The sequence below is a fragment of the Oryzias latipes genome, chromosome 23 (genome assembly GCF_002234675.1).
Source record: "Oryzias latipes chromosome 23, ASM223467v1".
NCBI lineage: Eukaryota > Metazoa > Chordata > Actinopteri > Beloniformes > Adrianichthyidae > Oryzias > Oryzias latipes.
Window position 1 is genome coordinate 12,772,810 of NC_019881.2, and position 25,802 is coordinate 12,798,611.

The 25,802-nt window shown below is 40.4% G+C and overlaps 1 protein-coding gene across 3 annotated transcripts in view; it reads left to right on the top strand.

Annotated features, from left to right (window-relative positions):
- The window catches only part of LOC101167583 (ataxin-7-like protein 1), a 41,474-nt gene extending 18,198 nt beyond the window's left edge, over positions 1 to 23,276 (top strand). For 2 of the 3 annotated variants that reach the window (XM_011491054.3, XM_011491055.3), the window contains 9 exons: positions 5,223 to 5,421; positions 7,636 to 8,075; positions 11,815 to 11,897; positions 14,299 to 14,564; positions 15,027 to 15,243; positions 16,641 to 16,762; positions 17,657 to 18,157; positions 18,853 to 19,063; positions 19,646 to 23,276. In XM_011491054.3, the coding sequence (XP_011489356.1) occupies positions 5,223 to 5,421; positions 7,636 to 8,075; positions 11,815 to 11,897; positions 14,299 to 14,564; positions 15,027 to 15,243; positions 16,641 to 16,762; positions 17,657 to 18,157; positions 18,853 to 19,063; positions 19,646 to 19,663 (2,057 nt within the window). In that variant the 3' untranslated portion in view covers positions 19,664 to 23,276. Of the gene's footprint in view, positions 1 to 4,770; positions 4,891 to 5,222; positions 5,422 to 7,635; positions 8,076 to 11,814; positions 11,898 to 14,298; positions 14,565 to 15,026; positions 15,244 to 16,640; positions 16,763 to 17,656; positions 18,158 to 18,852; positions 19,064 to 19,645 lie in introns of all 3 variants that reach the window. The other variant, XM_020714120.2, reaches the window with a different exon arrangement.
- The last annotated feature ends 2,526 nt before the right edge of the window (positions 23,277 to 25,802 follow it).

The following is a 25,802-nucleotide window of genomic DNA, read 5'->3' on the forward strand; positions in this document are numbered from 1 at the left end:
ACTAAGTAATTTAAACACCAAATATTATTTGTATAGCTGAAAATCTCCTGAATTCTTCTCTCCTCAACATCAACAAGTTCAGCTGGGAAGGGTCCATCTTTGCCTCTGGCTCCACCCACTGGCTGAATCTGGGCCAATGAGCAGCCAGCTGGCCTCTTAGTTCCATCACAACAGGCCTGGAGCTGGAGTGGCTTAGTGACTGGATCTGGGCTTTAAATCCACACAGTTCACTTCCAACTGGAAGTTGATTGCTGGATTTACTTTATAAAAAGATATAACTTTACTTAAAAAAAGGCCGACAACATTCTCTTCTATTAGATGGAATAAAACTCCAATGTTGTTTTGTGGCTGGAGCCAATAGAAACAGTAAATTCTAACGTTTTTCAAATTTATTGAAAAAAATGAATTATAAAATAAGGATTCTACAAGTTCATGACGAAGGATATTTTTGAAAAGTATAAAATTCATTATTGACCTTATGAATGGGCATGGATGGGCATTTTTTTAAAATGAATTGATCTCTTTCGCTCAAAAAAACTGACATTCTGACTAAAATGTGTGAGAGAAGGAGTGGGACTCTGGACTTTGGCCCTGCTATTGCATGCAGCTGTCCTCCTGATTGCCTGTTTCCACTGGTTTGTTTACACACCTGCTACACAAACACACACAGATGCACACAATCACACATGCAGATATTACCCTCCAAAGCTAGTCATTTGCATATCCGGTCAAATGCACACACTAGCATTTATCGCTGCGCTCGCAATATCTCATCCTGTCTAATAAACACTCACACACTGACTTCTTTTTTTCTATTTTAATCCGTGTCACCTGCAGCACAAACACTCTGCTGCACTCAAAGTAAACTTTAGAGTCAATGCCTAAAGCGGGAAGCATTTACCAAAGAATTTTGACAGTTTTCGGCAATCATTTTGGTTGAAATGATGGAAAATGTTTAAAGTAAAAGTCCACACAGTGAGATTACACTGGTAGAAAATGTATTTTGAAAAATCCCTTTAAAGCTACGTTCACACTGCAGGCTGAAATGACCCAATTCTGATTTTTTTGCCCCTATGCGACCTGCATCTGATCTTTTCATGACAGTCTGATCGACACAGATCAGATCTTTTCAAATGCGATCCAGGCCACTTGGGTATGTGGTCCTGAATCCGATACGCATCCGATCTTTTGAAATGCGACCTCCGTCTGAACGGCCAGGCCACATGTATCCAACCCGCACGTCATCAATACGCTACAAACGTCATCATTCTGCGTTGAAGTAGGCGGGAAAGAGAACATAAACATCAACCATGGCAGACGATGCTGCTGAGACCAGTCAGTGGAAGGGAAGCGAGGTCACCGATTTGATTGATATTTGGGGTGACAGCTCTATTCAGGCCAAACTCAAGGGCTCTTATTGCAACCGGGCGGTTTTTAAAACGTTTCCAGCGAAATGGCCGAGCGTGGTGTTGAACCTTTCCAGGGATGACTTTTTTTCTTTCCCTTTCCAACCGTGGTCAGAAGCGCGGAGGACCGAAGGCGGATCCTCCTTCGGGGTTCACTTCCCCATTCGGACCCTCAGATTCTCCAGAGCGGGTTAATAAAGAGTCTATGGCAGTTCTGCTGGGGGGAGCCTTCTTTTATTATCGTTCTCCTTCCTCCCTAACCCACAACGTGAATGCGCGCCCCCACTGCCCCTCTCATTCCCTACTGCGCTGCCCATTCTCTCTCCTCTCTCTTACACACACGCGCAGCCCCAGCACATAAACATCCCCATTCCACAACAGTGGGTCCAGACAGTCCCGGCTCCAATGCCTTCTTAAAATGAGAAGATTGTAATTGTGCTGGCTCCTTTGTGAAAATGAATTTAACAATGCAAAAAGAGCTCCGCTGTTGAGAACACTGTTGTTGACATCCATTGTTAACGTTAGCTACTTCAGCAAACAACAGTGACGTTGTTCACCGTTGAGTACTCTTCTGCGCATGCGGGTCACTTCTGGGTCATTTCACGGTCACACAGGAGATCCCAAAAGTTCGTGTTTAATTGGAAATGTGAATGGCCTTGCAAAAAAAATCAAATTTAAAAAAAAAAAAAAAAAATCGGAATTGAGCATTAAACCCAGCAGTACTAGCCTAATTCTCCCCAACACTATATAAAACCAACAAAAGGTTTTACTATGGAAAATGTAAGGTATGAAGATTCATTTTTTAACTTATTTTTAAAGGCAAACTAGTAAAAACAATGATTGGAATCAAATCATTTCTGTAGCAGTTTCTGCATCTTTCAGCAGATATTGTAATCCCCGCCTTGGGAGCAAACGTTGGATCTTATCTGCATCTTACTTCAGTGAACTAATTTAAAGGTACGTCAGCCATCGGCTCAGATTACAGTGACGAAGGAATGGCGCCGACCCACCATTAGCGTACTTTTCGAGCAAAATGTAACGTTTCAAAAAGGCTATCTTTGAAATTTTTGATTTAAAACAAACTTAACGGGTAACTGTGATACTTCTTTGCAATAAATCCTTGAAACATTAAATGTTGTTTAGAGGAGGTTTGCCAACTTTGAACCTTTTTCACATTTTTTCAAGCGGGCCTTTCTTTTTCTTTGGATCTATTCATTTTAATTTTTATGATCAATGCACTTTTGATCTTTGTTATAAAACATAAACAAAATTTGATCTGAATTTTTGTGGGATTGGCAGTTAAAAAAAAAGTTAACTATTCGGAATGGAGTTTGGGTATAGTTCAAGATTAATGTAGAATATAATAAAATGACATCTGATTAAAAAAATTTTAAAAAAAGGGTTAGTAGTAAAAGTCGGTGCCACAAAAAAATGATTTTAAGATGGATTATACGAGCAAATTGTAAAGACGGGGCTGGTTTAATGGATTCGTATCTTCCTGCTTTTCCAAGATGACATAACCGTTGATAAAATGTGTTAATTGTGTAACTTTGCAGCAGCAAATATGATTTACTGTTTGTGTTAAATGGAAGTGTTAAACATTTTACAGTTTAAAATTACATTTTTGGCAACAATTTTGGATTTAATTAGAAAAGTTTCTACAATTGTAAAATAGCTGTTCGTTTTGAATTTGGATTGAAAATCAAGTCAAAACACGCGGCTGTTCATTTGAATCTACTAACCAATTAAAGTTGGCGTTGATTCTTCAGCTTAGTCTTTAAAAATCTGATCAGTTTTAGTTTCAGTTTTCCCCCAGATCATGAAATGATGATTCATAGGTCAAACATTGGAACTTTTGCAGGTGTTAGACACCAGCACATAGAGCAAAAATCCCCAAAATGTCAAACTGGACCTGCGTATTGAAATCTTTAGGTTAGCAGATCCTAAAATGTCATCTGAAAGCCCCCCGTCACTGTGAGTAAAGTCTGCTTACACATCATATGCTGTCGACTCCATAGGTGCATTAAATATCAAATGGGAGATAAAAGGAGACATGCCTTACATTATAATGAAAACTATAAAAGAAGAAAAGCAGTCTATTATGCCATCCAGAAGAACAAATTGTTGAATTTGTTTAGTAAAACAGCTTCCCAAGTAGTTCAATGAAAGTTCCTGCTATGCGCTCGTGTTGCTGTGGATGAATGAATGGCTGTGCTAAAGCAAAGTGGAGTGGTTTTAAAGCTGATTTGCATGATTCTGGTATATGTATGTGTAGGTGGCTGTGCAAGTCAATATGTTCTCTAGTGTGAGAAAAAAATGGTTCCATTTAAACCTTGTGCTATCCATTGGGGTCCAGATGACCGGGTGTTCTCCCTACCATGACAAAGGTGGATAAAGGTGAAGAGGATTTCATGTAATCTATGGACACCAGTAAAGATCATTGAAGAAAAAAGGTTCAGCGCACTGTCTAGCGGGTCTAGATGACCCAACTCCCAACGTTAAAGTGCCTAGGATAGCACAAGGGGTTAAAGACCTACTCCAATCATCTTTTGATCTATTGTAAAAGCGTTCTCACTCAAAATCCCAAAACCTGTGTCGTGATCTAGGACAGAGTTTCTGCAGAGCGGCAGGAGAAATATACCTCTTTGCTTTAGGCAGGACACTCCTCCACACCTCCACTTGCCATCATCCACCTGTTAACACGCTCTCCTGCACGCTTACGGCCCCTCGCAACTCCAACCTACCATTAGTGGTGCAGCAAAAATGTTGAACAATATTTAACATGTTAAAACCAGCAAAAAACATGATTTTGATCAGAGTGGGTCTTTAATATGAGGCACAAAGTGCAGTTTATGTTCTATAACTGTACCACTGTGTAATCTAAAAAACGTGAAATCAAGCAATTTTAATTAAAAAAAGCATGATTTTTACAAATTTTTGACTTTTTTGACTTAAAGAAAAGCTGATAATTATTTTTTAACATCTATAAATTTTACACGATTTTATGTTTTAGGAGATACCTTTGTCATTTACAAATAGAAAAGAAACTTTGTGGTTGAATAAAATTAACTTTAAGTCAAAATTAGCTTGAAATGTGAATAATTTTGATTTCTTTTGAGCACCAAAAATAATGGATCAGTACTGTAAAAGTACATTTTATAACGCAGACACACCCAACCCATTTCAGATATTAAGTCATACATTGATTAGAAAATAAACAAAGATGAAATAATTAGTCTTAACTGTATATAAAACACACAGTCAAACAGGTAAAACACCATATTTGTGGGTTTGCTGTGTTTGTGTGTTTTTCCGGCTCATACCTGCGAGTTTACGACGTGTTCACCCCTCTGTTTTCATTCAGGTAGCTGGGATTTAGTTTCCCTGTGAGACAGACACACAGAGAGACAGAGAAAGACACAGAGAGACCACAACACCCCCCCTACTCCCCTACCCTCCCACAAAGAAATGCATAGCAAAAACCGTAAGTGGAAGCTCCTCTCCTCAGCTCCCTCACCCCGACAGTCGTGTGATTTTTTTATTTTTATTTATTTTTTCCTCTCCGTTGCATCTCCTGCTGTGTTTCAGCAAATGTCATGTGTGTTCTTCTCCCATCTGGGTCATTCATACCTGTTGGACTCGTGGAGTTCATCACACAAATATTTGGGATTTGCAAATGAGACACCTTGAATGAAAGGAGGTGGATGTGCTTCTGAGAAACGTTGTGCATGTCTGCCGTTTTTTTCCATTTTCTTTTCTCTCATCTTCCACATGTAAGAGATTCGTCCTTTTGTTTTCTGCCTTCTCCTCTTTCAGAGAAGAGACACAGCTCCCCAGTCCCGTCCAGGAGCCCTTTGGTTCCCATGAAGCCTAAAGCGCCTGCCGTGGCCCCCGCCGTGGCCCCCAGCACTGGGGACACGCTGGCATTCAGGGTCCCCAAAGATTACCCTCACTCCCGCTTCAGCAAAGCTCCACTTGCCGTCTACCCACCAAAGGGGGCACGGAACAAAACGTGGTAGGCATAACCGTAGATCTTTCTTTGGAAAATTCATCGAATTTTATCTTCAAATCATCGTAAGAGTAATTTGTCAGATCTGCTTTCAAATTATAAATTGTGTGTCCCCACTCCTTAAATCCCTAAATCCTAAATGACTACATAGTGTGGGACTATTTAGTGCTCACTACTTTTCCTTTTCTTCTTCTGTTTTTCACCATTTTTTCCAAAGTAAAAACCTAATACCGTATTTTCCGGACTATAAGTCGCACCGGAGTATAAGTCGCACCAGCCCAAAAATGCATTATAAAGTAGAAAAAAACACAGATAAGTCGCACTGGACTATAAGTCGCATTTTAACTTTCACAACCTTATATGACACAATCATAGCAGACTGTTTATCTAATAATTTCACAGTAATTTTTTCTCAAACTTATTTATTTATTCCTTTCATGAAGCATCATTGGCCAACTACTACTCTGTTTTCATCCTGTATTCGTAGAAACAGTTTTCACTTTTATTGCATTTCTGAATCTATGAAATCATTGGAAAATAGAATATTATGTTGTTAGCTTTCAAGATCTTACTGTAAAAAAAAGTTTGCTGATTCTCTGAGTCACTTAACATACTCTTAACACTTAACATACCTCATACATCAAATTGACCCAGGAACATCATCTCTGTTCCTCACAAATGAACATAACAGGAGGGTTAACAATGTATTTATTTCAATTTATTTCTAATATAAGTCGCTGCGGAGTATAAGTCGCACCCCTTGCCAAACTATGAAAAAAAGGGCGACTTATAGTCCGGAAAATACGGTAAATATGAACGTTTTACAGAGACTAGGGCTGCACGATATGAGCAAAACTTGCGATGTGCGATATTAGTGATCAATATTGCGTTATAATTTGCGGTATATAAACAAATAGCAAAACAACCAAAAACATCATTACCATCTCATTGGAACAGTTTAAAAAAATGATACTCCAAATGACCCTCGTTGACGTTGGAGGCAAACATCTAACATGAAAGGGCTCATCTGATTGGTCAACATCGGAAAGGGTCCATCCAATTGGTCAAAAGCATAAATGGATTTATTTGATTCGTTAAATGCTTCAAGCTGCCATAGGATTGTTTTAGCACATTTAAGGTAACCATTTATTGCGATTTTTGCTGACTTTTGCGATATGAATATTGCACTGCTTGATATTGCGATAACGATAAATTTGCGGTATATTGTGCAGGCCTAACAGAGACTATGAATCCACTGTTTTCTTCTGACGAATACTTTTTAAGAATGATGGATACGGGCTTTCTGCTGGCAAAAAAAATTGTCAAATCTGTATGCTTGTGGCCCACACGAAATTTCAAGGTGGTAGACCATTTGGTGAATATGTAGTGTGAAAAAGCGTTCCTGCACAATCTGTTTCTACGGGTTTGCTGTGGATGACAAATCATAGCGAACAACACGGAAGGGGAAAGTAGTCAAGACACAGGGGCGTTGTATACATTTTTCAGTTTTTCAACCACACGAAACCTGCACACTGCACAAGGGGCTTGTTAATGCTTTTCTAGTGACGGGTGTGTGCTCCTTGAAACTAGACAAACGGAGACTAGTCTGTGTGGACAACCTACAGGTGTCCTAGGGAACTTGTATCACGAGCACAACCCATGTGTGCAGCATCTGCACAAGGTCAAGACGGGGCCTCACTAATGACAAGAGTGGAGCACAAGGGCATGATTCCATCAGCTGTGGTTCATAAGTGCGTGCAATTAACCTTTACATACAGTATACTTCATCGTATCTTTACCACATGCACAATATTGGTAAGTTCTATTACCAGGATGCCCCTTAAGGACACGCCTGCGCTCTCTTTAAGATGCATGCATTCATGTCTACTTGGCCCGAAAAAACCCCCAAAACCCACACAACCCGTATGGCGCAACCCCCCTACAGGGGCATGTGACTCAGGTATAAATTGAAATGCATTTTTTCTAATGACAAATTGTTCAAATGCATTGCATTTTGGTCTATATTCGCCAATCTAGGGAGCATCTATTCACACAGGTTTTTTGCAGAGACTTCTGGGAAATTTCCAGGACACTGGATTTTGGAATTGTAGATTTGGACACCCTGAAAAATGGGTAACAGTCTATAAAGGAATTCTATGAAGGAATTCAGACACAACCTATTTTCACACTTTGTCATGCTTTTGTTCTGTTTTTCTGCAGCGTGTCGCTACCAGTTGTTAGCCTGGAGAAGATGCCGTGCCTCAGCCGATCCGAGTCTGCATCCCACGTGCGGCTCACACCACCTTCCTCCTCCTCCTCCTCCTCCTCCTCACCTCTCAAATCCTCCTCCATCACGCCCCCAACATCCCAGCGGACAAGCGAAAAGTTAACCAACGGTCGTGGCAGCAGCGGGCCATCCACGCCGCGCTCCATCACGCCTCCATCCTCCCTGGACAGGCGCCCCAGTCCGGCGCACTCGCCACTGGATAAACGAGCGTCGTCGACTCCGTCTCCGTCCCCACTGGACCGGAAGTCCTCCCTTTCACCTTCGCCTTCTCACCGCTCAGTCGCTCTGCCAGCGCTACAGTCACTGTCACCGATGGAAAAGAAGCAACACAACGGCACGAAGACTTCCTCCAGGTCCCACAAGAGACTCTCAGGTCAGGAAAAAGTCTGCTTTTGATCGGTCGGTCAGAAGAGTTACAAGTTCTTAAATTCATTTAGCCTTTTTTTGATTCCTTTTACCCAGAATGTTTGGTAGTAACTAAATTTTTTTTAAATGGAAAGAATTTTAGTGTTTAAGTGTAAAGTTTGATTCACATCGCCCTCTGCAACGCGCGTTCAAAAGGCACTTCCGATGAAAAGTCTATGTAAACGTGCGTTTGGGGTTTCCGCGTTCAAAACTCTCACTGTCCTCATGTAACTATGTGAAGAAGCCCATCCCTGCTTGACCAGTGCGAACACGATGGTCGTACTTACACATCCGTCAAATGTCTGGTGTGTAGGGAGCGTAAGATTCTCTTATGCATTCCAAAGTTATCACTTTGCTTTTTCCTTCACATGTCGTCTTCTTAATATTCTTTCTTAATCATGATGCTAAAAAAATAATTGGCTTAATAAGTCGCAAAGGTCCCCGTGTATGCGTGAGTTTTCTCCGGGGGCTCCGGCTTCCTCCCACCGTCCAAAAATTCATAGGTTAATTGGAAACTCTAAATTGTCCATAGGTGTGAGAGTGAGTGTGCATGGGTGTGTGATATGTGTGACCCTGCGACAAACTGGCGACCTGTCCAGGGTGCCCCCTGCCCTCGCATATAAGTGGGCAGGATAAGCTCCGGGAGCCCCATGACGCCGAAAGGGAATAAACGGAAGAAGATGAATGAATGAACAAACCAACAGAGGCGCTCGCTGTCAGTTTAAACATTTATTTTTTTTGTCTCCAGAAGTCCGAATCTGGGAGTATCGTGCTAACTTTACCAAACTGTTTTTGTGCCATATTCTGCTGCGTTTGACGTCTATTAAATGATCACGATGGGCAGACTTCTAGTAGAGTACTTATAATTAGATTAAAACTGCGGATCATAAAAATAAGTGATAATCCTCATCGGGATGCAACATCCATGTCTGAAGCTACCTGGTCGGATCGGAACATTCCTAAGTGTATGATGGTTGCTCATCGTCTCTGCTAAAAAGTTTCTGGTGTGTTTGAGAGTTTTGTTTTCACATTCTGCGTCATCTAACTTTTATTCTCCTCTTTTCTTCCGCCTACTCTTTCATTCTATTTTCCCTCGTTCTTGTCCTCTATTGTGTCTTCTCCCCAGTTGGTATTTTTCTCTCCAAACATTATTGTCTTCCTTTCCTCCTCTCTCCTCCTTTTTTTTTTCTTTCTTCTCCTCTCTTCTGGTGTCCATGCGAAGGAGCTCACGTCCCAGTTTGTTTCTCCTTCACTTGTTTTGACCTCTAGCCTGATGCAGCAAATGCAAAAAAGATTACAGGGATTAGAGGAAGGCCAGCACAAGATTACAGTCCTCTGACTGTATCTCTGTTTAAGCTAACCAGCTGACTGGGGGTGGTAGTTAGACTCCTAGTTTATCTCTAACTCCACCATCAGTAAAGCAGTCAACTATTATTTTGTCTTTTAATCTCAAAGTTCACATCTATGCAAATCTGTGAACTTCTTATACTTAAAATGATATGTCTGAGAACACTTAATTGACGTTGAACGTGACAGTTGTTGTTGTTGTTAAGTCGGTTGTGGCCGTAATTGTTGGTTTCTATTAGTCCTTCACACATGTGTGTCGATATTCCAAACACCTGAAAAATGACAAAACACAAACAGAATGTTATTAACCTTTTGGCAGAGAGTCACTGCTCTAATGGAGAGCTGCAGAGTGCACATTGGCGGGTAATTGTGTTTCTGTAAAAGCCTTTTGAATCCAATTCTGAGGACAAAACCTGTAAAAACTCCCAGAAAAACGTTTGTTTTGGTGCCATTTTTGGATTAGGAGGATTCGATTTATTGCTGTTATTTACAACCGAGCAGACATGTTTTATTGTATCCAGATCTGTTTTATAAAAACATGCACGTTTTTTTTTAATGCCCAAGCAGACCTTCATGCCTAAGATTGTTATTTTCTCTGAAAAATATTTTCTTATCCCACATCTAATATAATATATCCTTGCTTTATTTTACTTTGCTCCCCAGTGGCCGCTTGCTAGGTCATGTGCTGTTTCAGCTGCTAAATGCCTGAGCATCCTTTGCTAGGCTTGAAATGTATCTGTCACTTGTGAACTACTTGGCTGAATCTTGAAGACAACATTAAGTAAACCCAAGGAACCAACTGAAGAACCAAAGAAACACAAAAGTTCTTCAACAAAACTCAGTTAAAGGATTTGTTACACCTGTTGTCATGACGATCAGAACTTTAGTTTTCTGGATCCGAAATAAGAATTAACCCTCACGTGACACTGTTTCAAACAAAACCTTAATTAAATAGCACTTTTCATTCATTGAAGCACTAGGTGCTATACAAATGTAAGTAAATAAGCTTTAACCCCCGGCACACACACTTCATAGTCTCCGGACCCATCGGGCATTGAGCTGAGCACAGAAAAAGCAACTAAGTCAGGGGGTGGAAACACCGATGGTTGAGTTTTCCTCCTCTGGGGGTAGATGCCACACCAGCCTCACCACAGCAAGGCGGTGGGCCAGGTTCCCAGCTAGAGCAACAGTGGTAGACCCTAAAAATACAAAAATGAACATAGAAATAAAAGGTTAAAACAATCAATTGTGATGCTAAAAGTTTATTAAGGAAGTTGCAAAGGTGAAAATACATACATATTGTGACATGCATATCATGTAACAAAAGGAAATATTAAAATGAATATTTAAAAATATTTCAGTAAAGTCATGAGAAGTAATAAAACATAATGGTTCAACATTGTTACCATAAATGTTAAGTTACATTTTAAAGTTAATTTACTTACTAAATTTCAATAATTACCGTATTATTCAGACTATAAGTTGCTCTGGCAGCCAAAAAAAAGCAAATTAACAAAGAAAAATTCACGCATAAGTCGCACTGGCAAGTCAACAATAACTCTGCCAAGCCCGCCTTAATGCTGCGTTCAGAGCATTAAATTAAAAGTCAAATTCATGTCTACTGCTTCTCTTTCCACGTGCGTCAAATTCCATTCTCGACACTTCTCAAAATATTCATATTCTGTTCTTGACATGAAAGAGATTAATTGATAAGGTCAACAGCCAATCAGGACGCAGAACACAATGCGCTGTAAAAAATAAAATAAAATACGAGCAAACAAATTTGGGTCTTTTATCAAACATTTCATCAGTTTTCCCACTTTCTATTTACATCATGTTTCCTAACAAACACTTGCAAACTCTTTTTTCCCCCCAGCTTTGCAAACACACAGTTTATTTATGTCTCTCACTTTAGTTTACCAAGTTGTCCGCCTGCATTTACAACTGTCCCTCAAACCTCCAGGGTTCACATTCCAGGGAAATAAAGAGGTTTGTTTTTTCAGGAGGACGCGTTTGCTTGGTTGATCTTTACCTGAGTTCAGATGAACTTTCCTGTTAGGAAAGAAACTGGTCTGGACAAAGCAGTCCAGAGTAAAATGGCCTTCTGTCTCTGCATAGAAGATCTCCGAGTCTAAATAAAAACCATTTTAAGCCGCTGAGTGACTGAAATGAAAATAGCAGCATCGCTTACATGAGTTTGAATGAGCAGACTGCTGTCAAATGAAGCAAATTAGCGTGCACTCATCCTCTCTGTCATATAGAGTGGATACCTAGATAAAGGAAGGAAGAAATAACCCAGTAATGGATTTGTTTTTTCTTTTTTCTTCAACCCAACCTGTGTTTGTGTGTACGTATTACAGGGAGGGTGTTTGATCCAAACAAGCACTGTGGAGTACAGGACCCAGAGACTAAAAGGCCCTGCACGCGATCTCTCACCTGCAAGGTACCTCCTAAACACCCACACCCGCCCGCCACTCTGTGCCTCGCTGTTATTTGTGTGGAGACAACAACACTTAGTCAGCATTTTTTTTTCTGCTTTCCTCTTATAGTGCTGCCTGACAGACAAAAATAGGTGTGTGTTTGTTTGTAGCCCTCTTCATAGTTCCTGCCTCTGAAGCGTCTTTTTTTTTTTTTAAAGGGCCTATACCATGCAAATGTTTTTTGAGCTTTTCTGTGTATTATAATGTCCATTCCTCTCTGTAAACAACCCCAAAATGGTATTTTGATCCGTTCGTGCATTTCTGAGTGTTCCTCTATAAACTCGCGTCTCCCTCCCAATATCCGAAAAACGAGCGGGTTCTTAAGACCTGACCAGTGAAACAGCCCCTTCCTTCCAGGAAGAGTCTGCACTCCCAGCACCGCCCCCCAGGAAAACGCAAACACTTTCTCTCCAGAGCTAGTGGTGATCAGCAAAAACGATTGATTCTATATTCACAATATGCTCATCCGTCTTTGCAAAAGTTCGGATGTTGTTTGTTTTTCCTTGGCGAAAACGCAGATGCGCTGCAGAGGCTGGCTCAAGGATGACGTCATGAAAAGGGCACAAGGCGATTCCTCAGAGATCACGTTTTATTTTTGGGTTGGAAAAGAACTCATATTTCATAAAAACATTTGTTCTTTTGTGTTTCAAAGGTAAATATATTATATCACATACATGGATATTGTTTACTATAAAAGGCTTAAGAATAGCATGGTTTAGGCCCTTTAATACCTGGATGTGCACTATTTGGGTTCTACAAGGAGTGTCAGGGTAACGCCCCCAGCATAGCACTCTATAAACGGGTGCACAAGGGCCAGATTTGTTTAACAAATGGGTGCAGCTGAAACAGATTTTCATTTTGTTTGTATTCCTATTTACTGAAGATATTGATGTTCAGTACAAAATCCAAAGTGGCGATAATTGCTTTAAGATATTAATGTTCTGAAGACAATAACAGCAAAATATGTTTGTTTTCATGAAACCAAAGGAAGCTGTAAAAACCGCGGGACCTCCCATCACCCATCAGTGGTTGATGGAAATATGGGTCACCATGCTATATAACCCAAGTATTCACAAAATAAACCTAAACCAGGTTTTAAACCAAGCCAAGAACAACATTGGCTTTTGAAAAAGTCTTTGAATTTTGGTAGGTTATATTTTTGTAGCAGTACCATGTGAAGTACAGTATAATGGCTTAGATTTATCGCATATAATCCTTGTTTTTCTGAAATATTGTTTTCCTGAAGATCATTACAGACAAGTTTATTTGTACACAAAGTACTAAAACCATCCCTAAAACCCTATTACCAAGCTTCAGGTGGTCTTATGTAGGTCAGAACCATCTTTGAGGTTCATTTTGTCTAATGATGGTCAACATCCTCTGATTTATCTGGAGATCCAGGCCCTGCTGTACGGGAAATTTCAGCTCTTCCCTCCAGGCGTTTCTTTCATCCCTTGCTCCCTTCAACAGCCAACACACAGCCATGTGATTAATCATAATTAAACATTTTAATCTCTCAACAGCCTTATTTTTAACATAATCTGTTTGCAACACTGCAGTGCATGCTGCACTCGGATCATGATTGCTGGCATGAAGGCAGCACGCTACTCTCCTTTGGTGGAATCCATAGATTCAACTAAATAATAAAAATCGTATACATTGCATCAATGCTTTTACCACAACACAGACTTATATTAAACTTGTCTCATCAACTAACGTGTGAACTAAGAGACAATAAGCTTTAGTACAGGCCTGTCCAAAGTCCGGCTCGTAGGTGGAAATTTCCACCAGCCCGAAAGCTCCTGTCATAAAATCATTATGCAGCCTCAGCACTTTCGAAACACTGTATGTTCAATTTCTTGACTTGAAGGGTGGCAACTCTGTTGTGCCACCCTTCAGTGAAGCTTTCTAGCTAATTTCTGTAAAAAAAAAAAAAAACAAGGGAAAGTTGACACTGAGGCCTGCTGCTTCCAAGCCATTTGAGTATTTCTTTTCAGTGAAATGCAAACCCTAAAGCTCTACCCAGAGGCTCTACCAGACGACACATGCTAACCATGACAAGCTAACCAAATCTGCTCCTCTTTGCAGAATTTTGGACATCCCTGGTTTAGGACAAACCTTTTATGTTATCTTTAAACGATGGACCTGTACATTTTTGGTTAAGCAGTTTGATTTTAGGTTTTGATGTAGGAACCACTGCCCTGACTGCTGCTGTTGCCTAGGAACGGTTCCTAATAGAAGAAACAATTTAGCAGCACCTCCGAGATATAATACTTGTCTACATTTTTAAGATGAAAGACAGAAAAACTATCATGAAACTAGATCACATTTCTGCATTTCTTATTTTTTCTTCCCCCACCACAGACTCATTCCTTAACTCACCGCCGAGCTGTTCCCGGTCGAAAGAAACAGTTCGACCTCCTGCTGGCGGAGCACAAGGAGCAGGCGAAGGAGAGGGAGGCTTTGAAGGAGAAGGAGAGGAGCAAGGACGCGGCGCCGGCAGGGAAGGAGACCTGCAGCCAGCAGAGCATCGCATCTCAGGAGGCTGCCTGCCCCGGCAAGACCCAGTGCGCCAACGGACGCCCCCTCTCCACGCTGAAGCTGCGCCTGGCCAACGCACACATACCAAGGTGGGAGGGCGCTGGCAGCATTCGACACAACATATTCAAATCTGAGAAAACCAAGGAAGTTTCAAAACAAACAAGAAGGGTTTTTTTCTAGGACTTTTTTTTAGAAAATTGTGATTTTCTAGGTAAAAGCTGTTTTAAATTCATTGTTACAAGTAAACAGTATAACGTATAGAGTCTTTGTGTGGCAGATTTGTAATGAACCAAATGTTTTTTTTTTAGAATTTCTGATTCAATAGATGCCTCTCCATCCTTTTCCACCAGGTGATGCTGTCATCAAGGTCTTTTTAGAACAAGGAAATAAAGTTATTAAACTTTTGGGAATAATAAAATCAGAAAGGACTATAAAAGTTTTTTTCCTTCTTCTTTCTCCTTCATATCATTTTAGTTATCATCCATTTCTGCAAATGACATTATGTTTAGCTGTGTAGTGTTTTCACCCTTGTGTCTGATTTTAAACACCAGGGTTCCTGGGAGCTCCTCCTTCGCTTCCACCTCCAGTCCTCTGCCCCCAGCAGCAACTCCGGCCCAGGCCCCAAATCCAGAGCCGGTCCCCATCAGCTGGACGGCGGCCGCTGCAGACGGTGGCAGACTCTCCAGCGATGAGGGAGACGCAGAGACCTCGGAGGACACGGACAAACCTGGCTTGCAGTACCACAGTCATCACCCACAGCCTTCAGGGGTAAATAATAGACTTTTTTTTTTTTAAATCACATTGTTTATTTTATCTTATTTAGATGAAAATATTCTCCTGTTATGTGTACTTATCCAACAGTTTAGGCATCCAAAATTTGTTTAAAAGTTTTGTTTTTTAGTGCTTTTAAAAAAGGTTCTGTGTATCTTTTGAGACCTTTAATTTTTCAAAAGATACTTTAAAGAGCCACTCCAATCATCTTTTGTTCTACATAGTAAGCGTTTTCAGTGGTCTTTTAATTAGGATTGGGCCATTTTTAACCAAAATCCCCAAATTCTGTCCTGTTTTCTAGGACAAAGTTTCTGTAGAGCAGCAGGAGTTCATTAGAAATTCACCTCTGAGTTGTGGGCGGCACCGCTGGCTCAGAGCAAGCCCGCTCCCTCTTCCCCTCCCCATTGCTTTGCTTATAATAATAATAAACTTCATTTATATAGCACTTTTCGAAATCGAGATTACAAAGTGCTTTACAATTAATGAAACAAAATCCAGATTAAAAACAGTTTACAGTATGTAGAAATAAAAACCAGCACACACACGTAACAGTGACAGCGGTTGAAATCAATCAAATTGATACAATTAGTAAAATCAATGAATTCAATAAAATCATATGTTTAAATTTAAGAACCAGTCAAATCATTAAAAGCACGCCTATAGAGGTAGGTTTTTAAAAGAGATTAAATACTGGTAGGGACTCAGTGAGCCTGATCTCTTCAGGGAGAATGTTCCAGAGTGTTGGGGCTCCTATAGCAAAGGCCCGGTCTCCCCTGGTCTTCAATCTAGATTGTGGGATTGTTAAAAGGCCTTTTGCAGAAGATCTAAGATTGGGACCGGGTGCATAAGGAATAAGGAGATCTGCTATGTTGCTTGCTTGGAGCATGGAGCGTGTGGCCCGCCCCGTGTATTTTCTATGTAACAAAATAGCTCTTTTTCAAAAGGCTTTTTTTTCACACAAATTTGAATTAAAAAAAACTCAGAAATGCAAATATTAGTTTAATTTTCTCTATATTTGTCCTCCATCATGGAAAAAATGTTAAAAACACAATTTACATCGGAGTGGGTGTGTAACCCTTGTGCTATCCTAGGCACTTTAACATTGGGAGTTGGGTCATTTAGACCCACTAGACAGTGCTCTGAACCTTTTTTCTTCAATGATTTGTGATCTTCACTGGTGTCCATGGATTACATGAAATCTTTCCACCTTTATCCACCTTTGTCATGGAAGGGTGGGGTCATCTAAGATAGCATAAGGGTTAAGGTTAGATAACAACGCAGTTTGCTTTCAAGCATTCTGCCTTAATGCCCCTTAAACCTGAACAAGTGATGAGGAGAAAAACCTTTCCAAACATGACGTTTTCCCCACCTCTTCTTCCCGAATCCCGCTCCAGTTCTGCGTCTTCAGCAGCCGGCTCATGGGGCGGGGCTACTACGTGTTTGACAGGCGATGGGACAGGATGAGGCTGGCACTGCAGAGCATGGTGGAAAAACACCTCAACGCACAAATGTGGAGGTGAGTCTGTACAAACATTCAGCAGGGCTGTGTCCCAGTTCCCTTACTACTCCCTGACTACTTGAAAACTATCCAGTGCGGGACTATCCAGTACCCTGGAACTTGACGCAATTCGGACACATGCTTATGCCAAAAAAAAAAAAATGACATCAACCATTTGCTGAAGTAAAATCCAAATAAATATGAATATTTTACATCGACCTTTTATGACCCCCCTGTGTTCTGATGATGAAAACTTTCATGATTTATAAAAATGTAATTCAAAGACATTTTTATAAATGAAAGATCTTTCAAACGCAATGCATTGTGGACCATGTTTGCCAATCTAGTGAGCATTGATGCACACTAGTTTTTCACAGAGACTTGTGGGAAATTTCTAGGGCTCTGGATTATGGAATTGTAGATTCGGACGCCTGCCAAAAAAATGGCTAACACCCGAGATATTGCAATAACTATAGGGAGTTTAGAGGAAACTTGGACACAATCCAAATTATGGAGTTTTTTTTAAGAAAACCATTCATGTGAAATGTCAGTGTTAACTGGGAGTACGTTAGGAAGACTAAATGTGCCCGGGCGGCCACCGGCCGACGTCAACTTTTAGAGAAAATCGTCTGTAAAATGTTACAATTTTCTTTAAACCTCTCAATGTAAAAATGAGACTGCCAAATGCGATGAAAAACTTGCCCCGCTGTGGCGTTTTGGGATATGTGACCAAAGTATTAATAAACAACTAGCTTGTTGTAAAGCTGTGTCTCGAATGAAAGGAAAGTAAAAAAAAATGTGTGTTGGAAGTCGGTTAAGAATTGAATACAAAAACAGTTGGAAACAGTTGAAAGTGTGTGTGTTGTTTTTCGGGGACTATTTTGTTGAAAACGTCTCCTTTCTTCAATTCAGGAAGGTTCCTCTGGCTGCAGAGAGCCTCCCCTCCCTCTCCCCGTCTGGTACCCCCGTTCTGTCTCCTTCACTACATTCTCCCACCTCCTTCACCTCCCCCACCAACTCCCAACTCCCCCCTCCGTTCCCCCAGTCTGCCTCCACCGGCGGGGCGCTCGGCATCAGGGACTCCCCGCAGCGGCCCGCCCCGGCTTTCCCGCCGGCAAAAGGACGCAACGGCGCTCACAGAGCCAGCCGCCCGTCCAAAGAAGCCACGGAGGACTCTTCAACGGGACTGAAGAAGAAGCTAAACTCCTCCCACTCGTCGACCTCCTCGCCTTCTTCCTCCTTTCAGACTGTAGACAGCAAGAAGAACAGCAGCAACTTTTATTCAGCATTGCAAGGCTCAGGGGGTACGGCTCCGAAAAAGAGACCTTGTCCGGGGGAAAGTGGGTTTTTGAGCAGCTCAGATGCCTGGCTCGCCAGAGGGGATGGGTCTCTCACTCAGACCTCACAGAAGAGGTGAGTTCAGAAACTTCAAACGTTCAAAAGTGTGAGATTGTGAAAGGAAACTTTAATTGGATTTAATTCATTTATATTTTATGTGTAGCCAGGACTACAGGAAAACTCTACAGGGACAATCAAATAGTTATGATGATTGCAGCATCGAACTTGGCTGAAAGATCCACTCTGATGAATATTTTTGGTGTTTTCATCGTGATTTTGAGGTGTATTTCTTTACAAATATGAAGAAGATTAAGCTTAAAATTAAGTTTGAGTATTTCTTCCTTCAAATCGTTGGGAATAGGGAGCAGACGAGGAAATACTGTTGGAAAAAGATCATAATTATGATGCAGAAAATACACTGGGTGGGCCGCAAGCTCTCTGCTCCGCTCCATTCCGATGCATCCTCTTGTATACAACTAGATCCATGTAGATCTTTGTTTTCCTCGTCCGAGCTGGAATCTGGCTCAAAACTGTACGTACTGAAGACTAGAAGTAGAGCATGTAAACAAAGAGCTCTCAGCAAGCTCAGAGGTGAATTCCTAATGAACTACTGGTGCTCTGCAGAAACTATGTCCTAGAAAACAATGCTAGTTTTTTTTTTTGCTAAAAACAGCATAATCATGATTAAAAATAGATCAAAAGACGATCAGAGTGGGTCTGTATGTTGCGCTTTTACAACCCTTTTCCAGCATTTTCCTCTTCTCAAACAGGGAAGCAGCCTCAGTGCCCAATCAGCCAATGGCTCCCCCCACAGGACCCTTAGCTTACGGGGGAGGAGCTGAGGGGAGAAAGAGGAGGAGCCCCAGCTCTTACAAAGGGAAGCCCAGCAAGCTGAGCCGGCTAGGCGGAATGGAGAGCGTTTTCGGGAAAGCAAAGGAAAGCGGGGGAATCCTGGCTTCGGGGTCGGAATCCCCGAGACACGTAGGTGTCAACCACAGACTCTATACAAGAACTGGACTGAGCGAGTGTGACATCACCTGCAGAAAAAGCGTTACTTCCGGCTCCAATGAAATCAGTCGCCATTTTTTGCAACATAGACGCCGCCATGTTGGAGACGAACATTGTCAGTAAGCAGCAATTGGTCCATTGGTCATTGTTTCTATGGCAACCGCTCTCAGCAATCAGGAGTGAGCGTTTTTGAAAGCCCACGCCCCTACCACTTGAAAGCGGGTTTGGGGTAATCTGTCAAACGTTTTGAATGTTTGATGTGAGATTACATGCTTTTATAAGAAAGAAAAAACTGAAGGTTATCAAGAAAAATTAAAATTAAAACAATTCTCACAATTAAATTAGATGTTCATTTCTTCATAGAAGTTAATGGGATTTTGGCTTGATGGAGTCAGCGTGAACTTCCTGAATGCCAGGGGGGAGGGGTCGCTCAGTCCAGTTCTCATATACAGTCAATGGCGTAAAAACTGCCTTTAGCTTCTATGGTTTCAGCTAATGAGAGGATGTTAGTCCTCATAATAAACCCAGAACACTGAGTGCATTTCGTCTCCACAGGCCAAGCTGCATCACTGACAGAAAGCCGGTTTGTGGACAGGACGCCGGGCAGCTGCGTGGGCCAGCACCGTTTGTGACCTTTGACCTCACCACTCCTCCAGTGACGGCACCAATCAGACTGCATCCTCTGGATGACAACAATGGCCGTTCAGTTGATCGAGCGTGACGGCAGCGCTGTGAAGCCTGGACATGCTTCTGTTTGGAAAGCTGCCGTGACCACGATTTTCACCGGACGCCATTGCATTCAAACTATCCTTCTGAAAGGGAATTAGCGCTGCATGTACCAGGTATTGTTCACAACACCACCACTGTAGAGCTGAAGGTGGGAGATGCTCGAAAACAGGAGATGACATCAATACGGACTCCTTTCCTTTTCTGTCTTCATCTCGAGCCCCGCCCACCTCAGCACGCCTGCGTTCAAAGTGCACTTACAAGCATCCGGCGCTCCCTCCACCGCCTGTAGCGGTCCTACACACAACCCCAGTTCACACCCGGGAGAGGAAAACCTGGCTTGTGTCGCCACACTGCCACATCAGTGCATTGGATTTTCAAAATAAAATACAGTCTGTTCTCAGTTCTAGGTTGTTTGGAAAGCAGCAGCTCTCCCCAAAAATGGATTTATTACTACAATTTTTTTTGGACTGCCTTTCTTTTTTGTAAATTAATTTATCATCTTTGAATGTTTGATATCTAACTAACCAATGAGGTTAAAGCTACAGAGACATTTTTCTTTTTTTTTTTAAGTAAAACATTTCTATGGCATTTTAAAGAAAGTATTATTACAGTTCCTATGTGTACATATCTGTTACTGTTTTTGTATTTATTAATAATTGTCCTCTTTTAGCTTATATTAGAGAGGGAATTCTAACTTTTCTTTAGGCTTGACAGGAATAATGAGACTGGCCTGGCTTCTTCATGTGTTTTTAAGAATGAGGTTGGTAACAAAAATAACATTATTTGTATATATACATAAATATATCTTCTAACGCCATTTCAATACACGCACAAAGCCAAATAGGAACCTTTTTTTACTGTTTATTTCATTTCCTTGTTGCATTACCAGCTGACGGGCTTAACTCGAGTTTACCAGTGTTCAGTTTAGTCAGTTCAAGTATTTTATCAAGAGAAAGTTGAAATACTTCAACAGTTTTATGGCAGATTCTGAAATTTTGCGTCTGGTTTCCACATGGCATGTTGTGTAAATGCACTGTTGGGGTTTTTTTCTTTTTTTTTTTTCTTTTTTTTTTTGGAAGAGGCATTCAGGGGTTGAGCCGTTTTGGTTCTTTAGTCACCGAAGTTTATTCTGTTCTAAGGAAAACTTTATTTTTTTCGCCCTGTCCTGCGCTCAAAAGTGATCCAGAGAGTCACCGGGGCGTCTCCTAAGGCTGCTCTCACCCTGGCATGTGATGCGCGTTCAAGAACGAGCAAAACAGACATACTTGAACGAGCTGTTAGCATACGGTGTACGATGCTGGCACATGCACTCACAGTGGGAAGAGGCTTGGTGCAAATCCTCCTCCAGGCTCTAATCCGATAAATGTAAGACTTCCGAATTCCCTCCCTATTCCCTGACCACTACTGCAAAATAACGATCTAGTGCCGGACGATCTAGGGCCCTGGATTTTAAAAACCAGACACCCTTCTTACTTCTGTGTATGTTTTTTATTGTGAAGCTCTTTGAACTGCACAAGTAGGAAAAGCGCTTTTTATAGATAAAGTTTGATTTACTATTTTCCGAACATGAAAATCTTAACAATAACAAAATATTGCGACAGCTATTAATGAATCCACATTGTTCCAATGATGAAAACTTTGATGGTTTATTAAAAAAACACATTTACTTTTTTGTGCAAAAATTGTTCAGACCCAATGCATTGTGGTCTGTATTTGTCAATCTAGTGAGCATTGATGTACTCAGGTTTTTTGCAGACTTCTGGGAAATTTCTAGGGCACTTGTTTTTGGAATGGTAGATTCAGACAGCACTACAAAATGGCGAACGCACTATATAGTGCACTAAGTAGTGAGTAGTGAAGGATTTCGGACACAATTTCCTTAAATAATTCCGGCTAGAACCATATAAGGTTTGTACTTCTGTCAATTTAAAGCTACCAAATCCGAGTCTCTGACTGGTCAAAGTTCAACCTATTATACCTTTTAACTCACGCTCAATGAGGGCGTGTTTTGGTACGTAGAGCCCCCCATAAAAAACGACTTAAAAACTTGCGTAGCGATGCGTCAATGGAAGAGTTTTGAACATGGAAACCCAAAACATTTATACAGACTTAGAAATGAAAAGTGGTCGCTGGAACCCGCGTTTCCAAGCCTGGTGTGAACGTAGCATAAAACACTGCTAGCGGGTTCTAGACATCAAACATGGTGGATTCCTTCACAGCAAATCAAAGCATCTCCTTCTCCTTGTTTTCACTGTTTGCCTGTAGCTCCACATTTTTCTTTCCTCTTCCATCCAGCGTTGAAAGCTTTAGTTGGATCTTTAACTGTATTTATCTTTCTTCCCAGGCTGATGGGTCGACACTGGTTTCATTGTGTTGAGTGAGAGGCCAGAACCGGGCCATTCACCTACTACAGTATAAATTAGTCATTCCTATCATTTAAGCGATCATAAAAATGCAGATTTAGTCAAAGTGGAGATAAACAAAAAGCATTTTATGTTAAAAGTTTTTTTTACCTCCAGTGACCCACAAGTATTATCAGCTACTTTATTCGGTTGAATGAGGTGTCAAAAGTTACCTTCATGCGTGGATTTTAGGTGATTTTACTGGTTAAAGTCCCACTTCAATCAGCTTTTGATCTATTTTAAAAATGAACCCTCCAGAAAAGTCATTTTTTTACTCGCACTCGCACAACTGAAGCCATTTTGAGTTTTACTTGCTACAATTAGCTTGGTCTCTAAGCGCTAATCTGGACGATTTGTAAATAAGCAGCCGTTTTTGTGTTGCATTTTTAAACTCCTTTTTAAAAAAAAACAAAAGTTCAAAAGTGCTTTCCGGCAGACTTCATGAAGTGTGTGGGATCATCTGCTGGGAAATCTTTCCTGTAGATACACGTCGGTGTTAGCATTCATGTTAGAAATATTAGCATCTTTTTGTCCAGATGTTTTTTCTCATCTGTCTTTTTTTTCCCCCAGGAAATCAGCAGGTGAATTTTAAACAAGCTACTTTTTCAAAAAAAAATTTAGGGAAAAGGCACTTTGAAAAAAGAAAAAAAAGATTTTAAAAATGGGATTTTTTTGGCTACAAAAACCTAAACAAAGCTCCCATTTACAGTTTAGTTTGAGGTTTTTTCCTCCTTTAAACTTGTTCCAACCTTCAGATCTGGATGTATTTCTATGAATATCCGAGATTTTCTATATTTGTTAGTATTTCTGGGAAGCATACAGGAAAAGGTCGTGGCGGTTGACCCCTAAACCAGCACACTGTTGTCATTGTCGAATAATCTAAAGCTGTGGTGAATGTTGAAGAGAAAGACTTTTGCCTTGAGGGATTTCAGTGTTTTATTCATCTTTGCTGCAGTTGATTTCAAAATAATAAGAATTGTTTTTTCAACTATAGGACATAACAAGCTGTAAAGATGATCTTGTATCCGAGCTTTTATTAAATGAATGAAAAAGCATCTGTTATTTGTGCAAATGTCATCCATTGAGATTTTCAGAATGAGTGTCCCACGTGATTTTATAGATTTGTGTTCCTCTTTTGAAACACAAAACCCTCTTTATTGTGTCTTCTTAGGATCTTTTATCCTTTTTTTGTGAAAACTTCCAATTTATGCTTCAATTTGACCATAAAAATTACACTTTTTTTGACAAAGCATATCATTTTAAATGAATTTTGCTTTCTTTTAGGACAATATTTAAAATTATTGTTCTTTTTAAACCATTTTTATTTTATTTTTTAAGCATTTTTTTTTCAGTCTCTTTGACCTTAACTTGAAAAATAAACATTTAATTGAGAAAAAAAAAACAAATTAAAAAAAAAACAATGCAAGCTATATGTCCAAATCGCCAGAGGCAATATCTTCAAATTTCATCCTCCAATTTATTTTAACGTAGCGCCACCATGAGGCCATTTTTGTTTTTTAAATCTTGGCGCTTTAAAGTAAATACCTTGCAATTCAGCTGCATCTCTCACTGCACGTCTGTCCACACAATGAGCACATCCTACCCAGAAGATGGTTTTCTAACCACATCCTCCTCTGTAGATCGGCAGAAAGTGCTTCCTCTAAAGGAGAATTCTAAAAAAAAAAAAAAGAGACGTTTCCTTTGCTCACTATCATCGATTGCAATCTAAAGGTGAATCTTTTTAGACAATTTCAACCTATAATTAAGTATTTTTGGCAAATTATCATAAAATATTTTGCGGTTTAGCCTCATTTTTACTGCTTTTATCTTTCCAAAATGTATGCTACTTTAATTACATTTAATTCATTCATTCAGTTATTCATCTTCTAACCCTGTTTTGTCCCTTTCGGGGTCACGTGGCTGCCGGAGCCTATCCATTTTTTAAACTAAATTCAATTATTCACATTAATTGTCATTATATTTTGCATAGACAGGAAATTGTAGACTATCAATGTACATTTCCCCAACAATGTGACTAGTGTCTTATAGGAAAAAGTCAAACTGTTGAGAAGAAAAAAGGAAATTACGTCAACAAAAAGCTGCTTTGTTAAAAACAAAGTAAGTATTAAGAATATTTTCAGCGTTTTTCGAGTTTGTTTCCGGGTAGATTTTGATTTATCCTTATTAGCAACAGAATTCATTAAAGTTTCACTGCTTTTTTAACAGATTTGGGCGAAAAATAGAAAAATATTTTCAAACTTAGTAGTTGTTTTTTTAATGGTTCTTGTAGGGGTTTCTTATGAGGCCGTCACTTACATGTTCTGTCAGATCAATGTTTTCAAAGACTGACATCTATTTCACAATAGTTCGCTTTCTTATCAGGGATCAATAAAGTTTTTCTGATCTAAAAAAACAAATGTAATGCTTTTGCTAATCAAATATCCGGATTTTTCTCCTCAGATAGAGTTATGGTCAATTAAGAATTTACTGGAAGAATTTTGGTTTATTTTACCTAAATACAGTTCAGTTTAGCTACTTTTTAATTGAACAAGTGTTGAGATAAATGACTTAATTTTAAAAATATATTTTTATAAGATTAAGAAAGACCTACAATCTCCAGTTTCATACAGAAAATCTTTTAACTTGTTGATGTGTAATATACTGTCATCTTTTAAAGGTACCTGATTTTTCTGTTGATGTTCTGATGTAAGGATCAAATGAGAAAACAGAATCTGGACTTGTGGCAGAACTTCATCCACAGGTTCCAGGTTCTGACACCGGCACAAATGGGTCATACGATCTCTGCAGTTCCAGAGATCCGCTCTGTGAACGAAGGCCCATTTTTGCCCTTTAATCCCCGACTATTACTTGATGATCCTAAATTGTCTCTCAGGTGTGTGTGGGTGTGTGGACCTGAAAGAAACGTGCGACCTGTTCAGGCTCTTCCCTGCCTTCACCCAGCAGTAGCTGGAATAGGCTCCAGCAACTGTGACCCCAAAAAGGATTCATCAGGTTAAGTAAATGGATGATGATGATGCCGTGTTTGTTTCAACATGTATTTATCTTCTATTCCCTTTTGTCGTGTGTAGGGTCACAGAGGTTGCCGGAGCCTATCCCAGCTATTGTAGGGCAAAGACGGGGTGAACCCTGGACGGTCCATCACAGGTCTACAGAGACCGACAGACACCCATTCCTGATGGAGTATTTAGACTCAGCAATCAAGCTTGTTTTTGGACTGTGGGAGGAAACCGGAGAAAGCCGAATAACATGCACGTGGAGAACGTGCAAACTCCACAGAAGGTTTGGGATTCAAACCAGGGCCGTCTCGCATTTCGGTGTCAACCACCACCCCACTGCGCTGGCCTTGATTGATCATAGACCAGTCCAGTATCTGTCCATGTTTTTCATCTTATATGTTTAAAGTCATTACTATTACTGGCCAAAGCTACAAGATTTTTTTGTTCAAGTAGCTTCAGTCCATATGGATTTTTTTCCTTTTTCGTTTGCTTGTTGGTTTAACCCACAAAATGAGTCAAAAGATGATCTATCGAACCACAACACATGTTTTTACTGTTCAATGA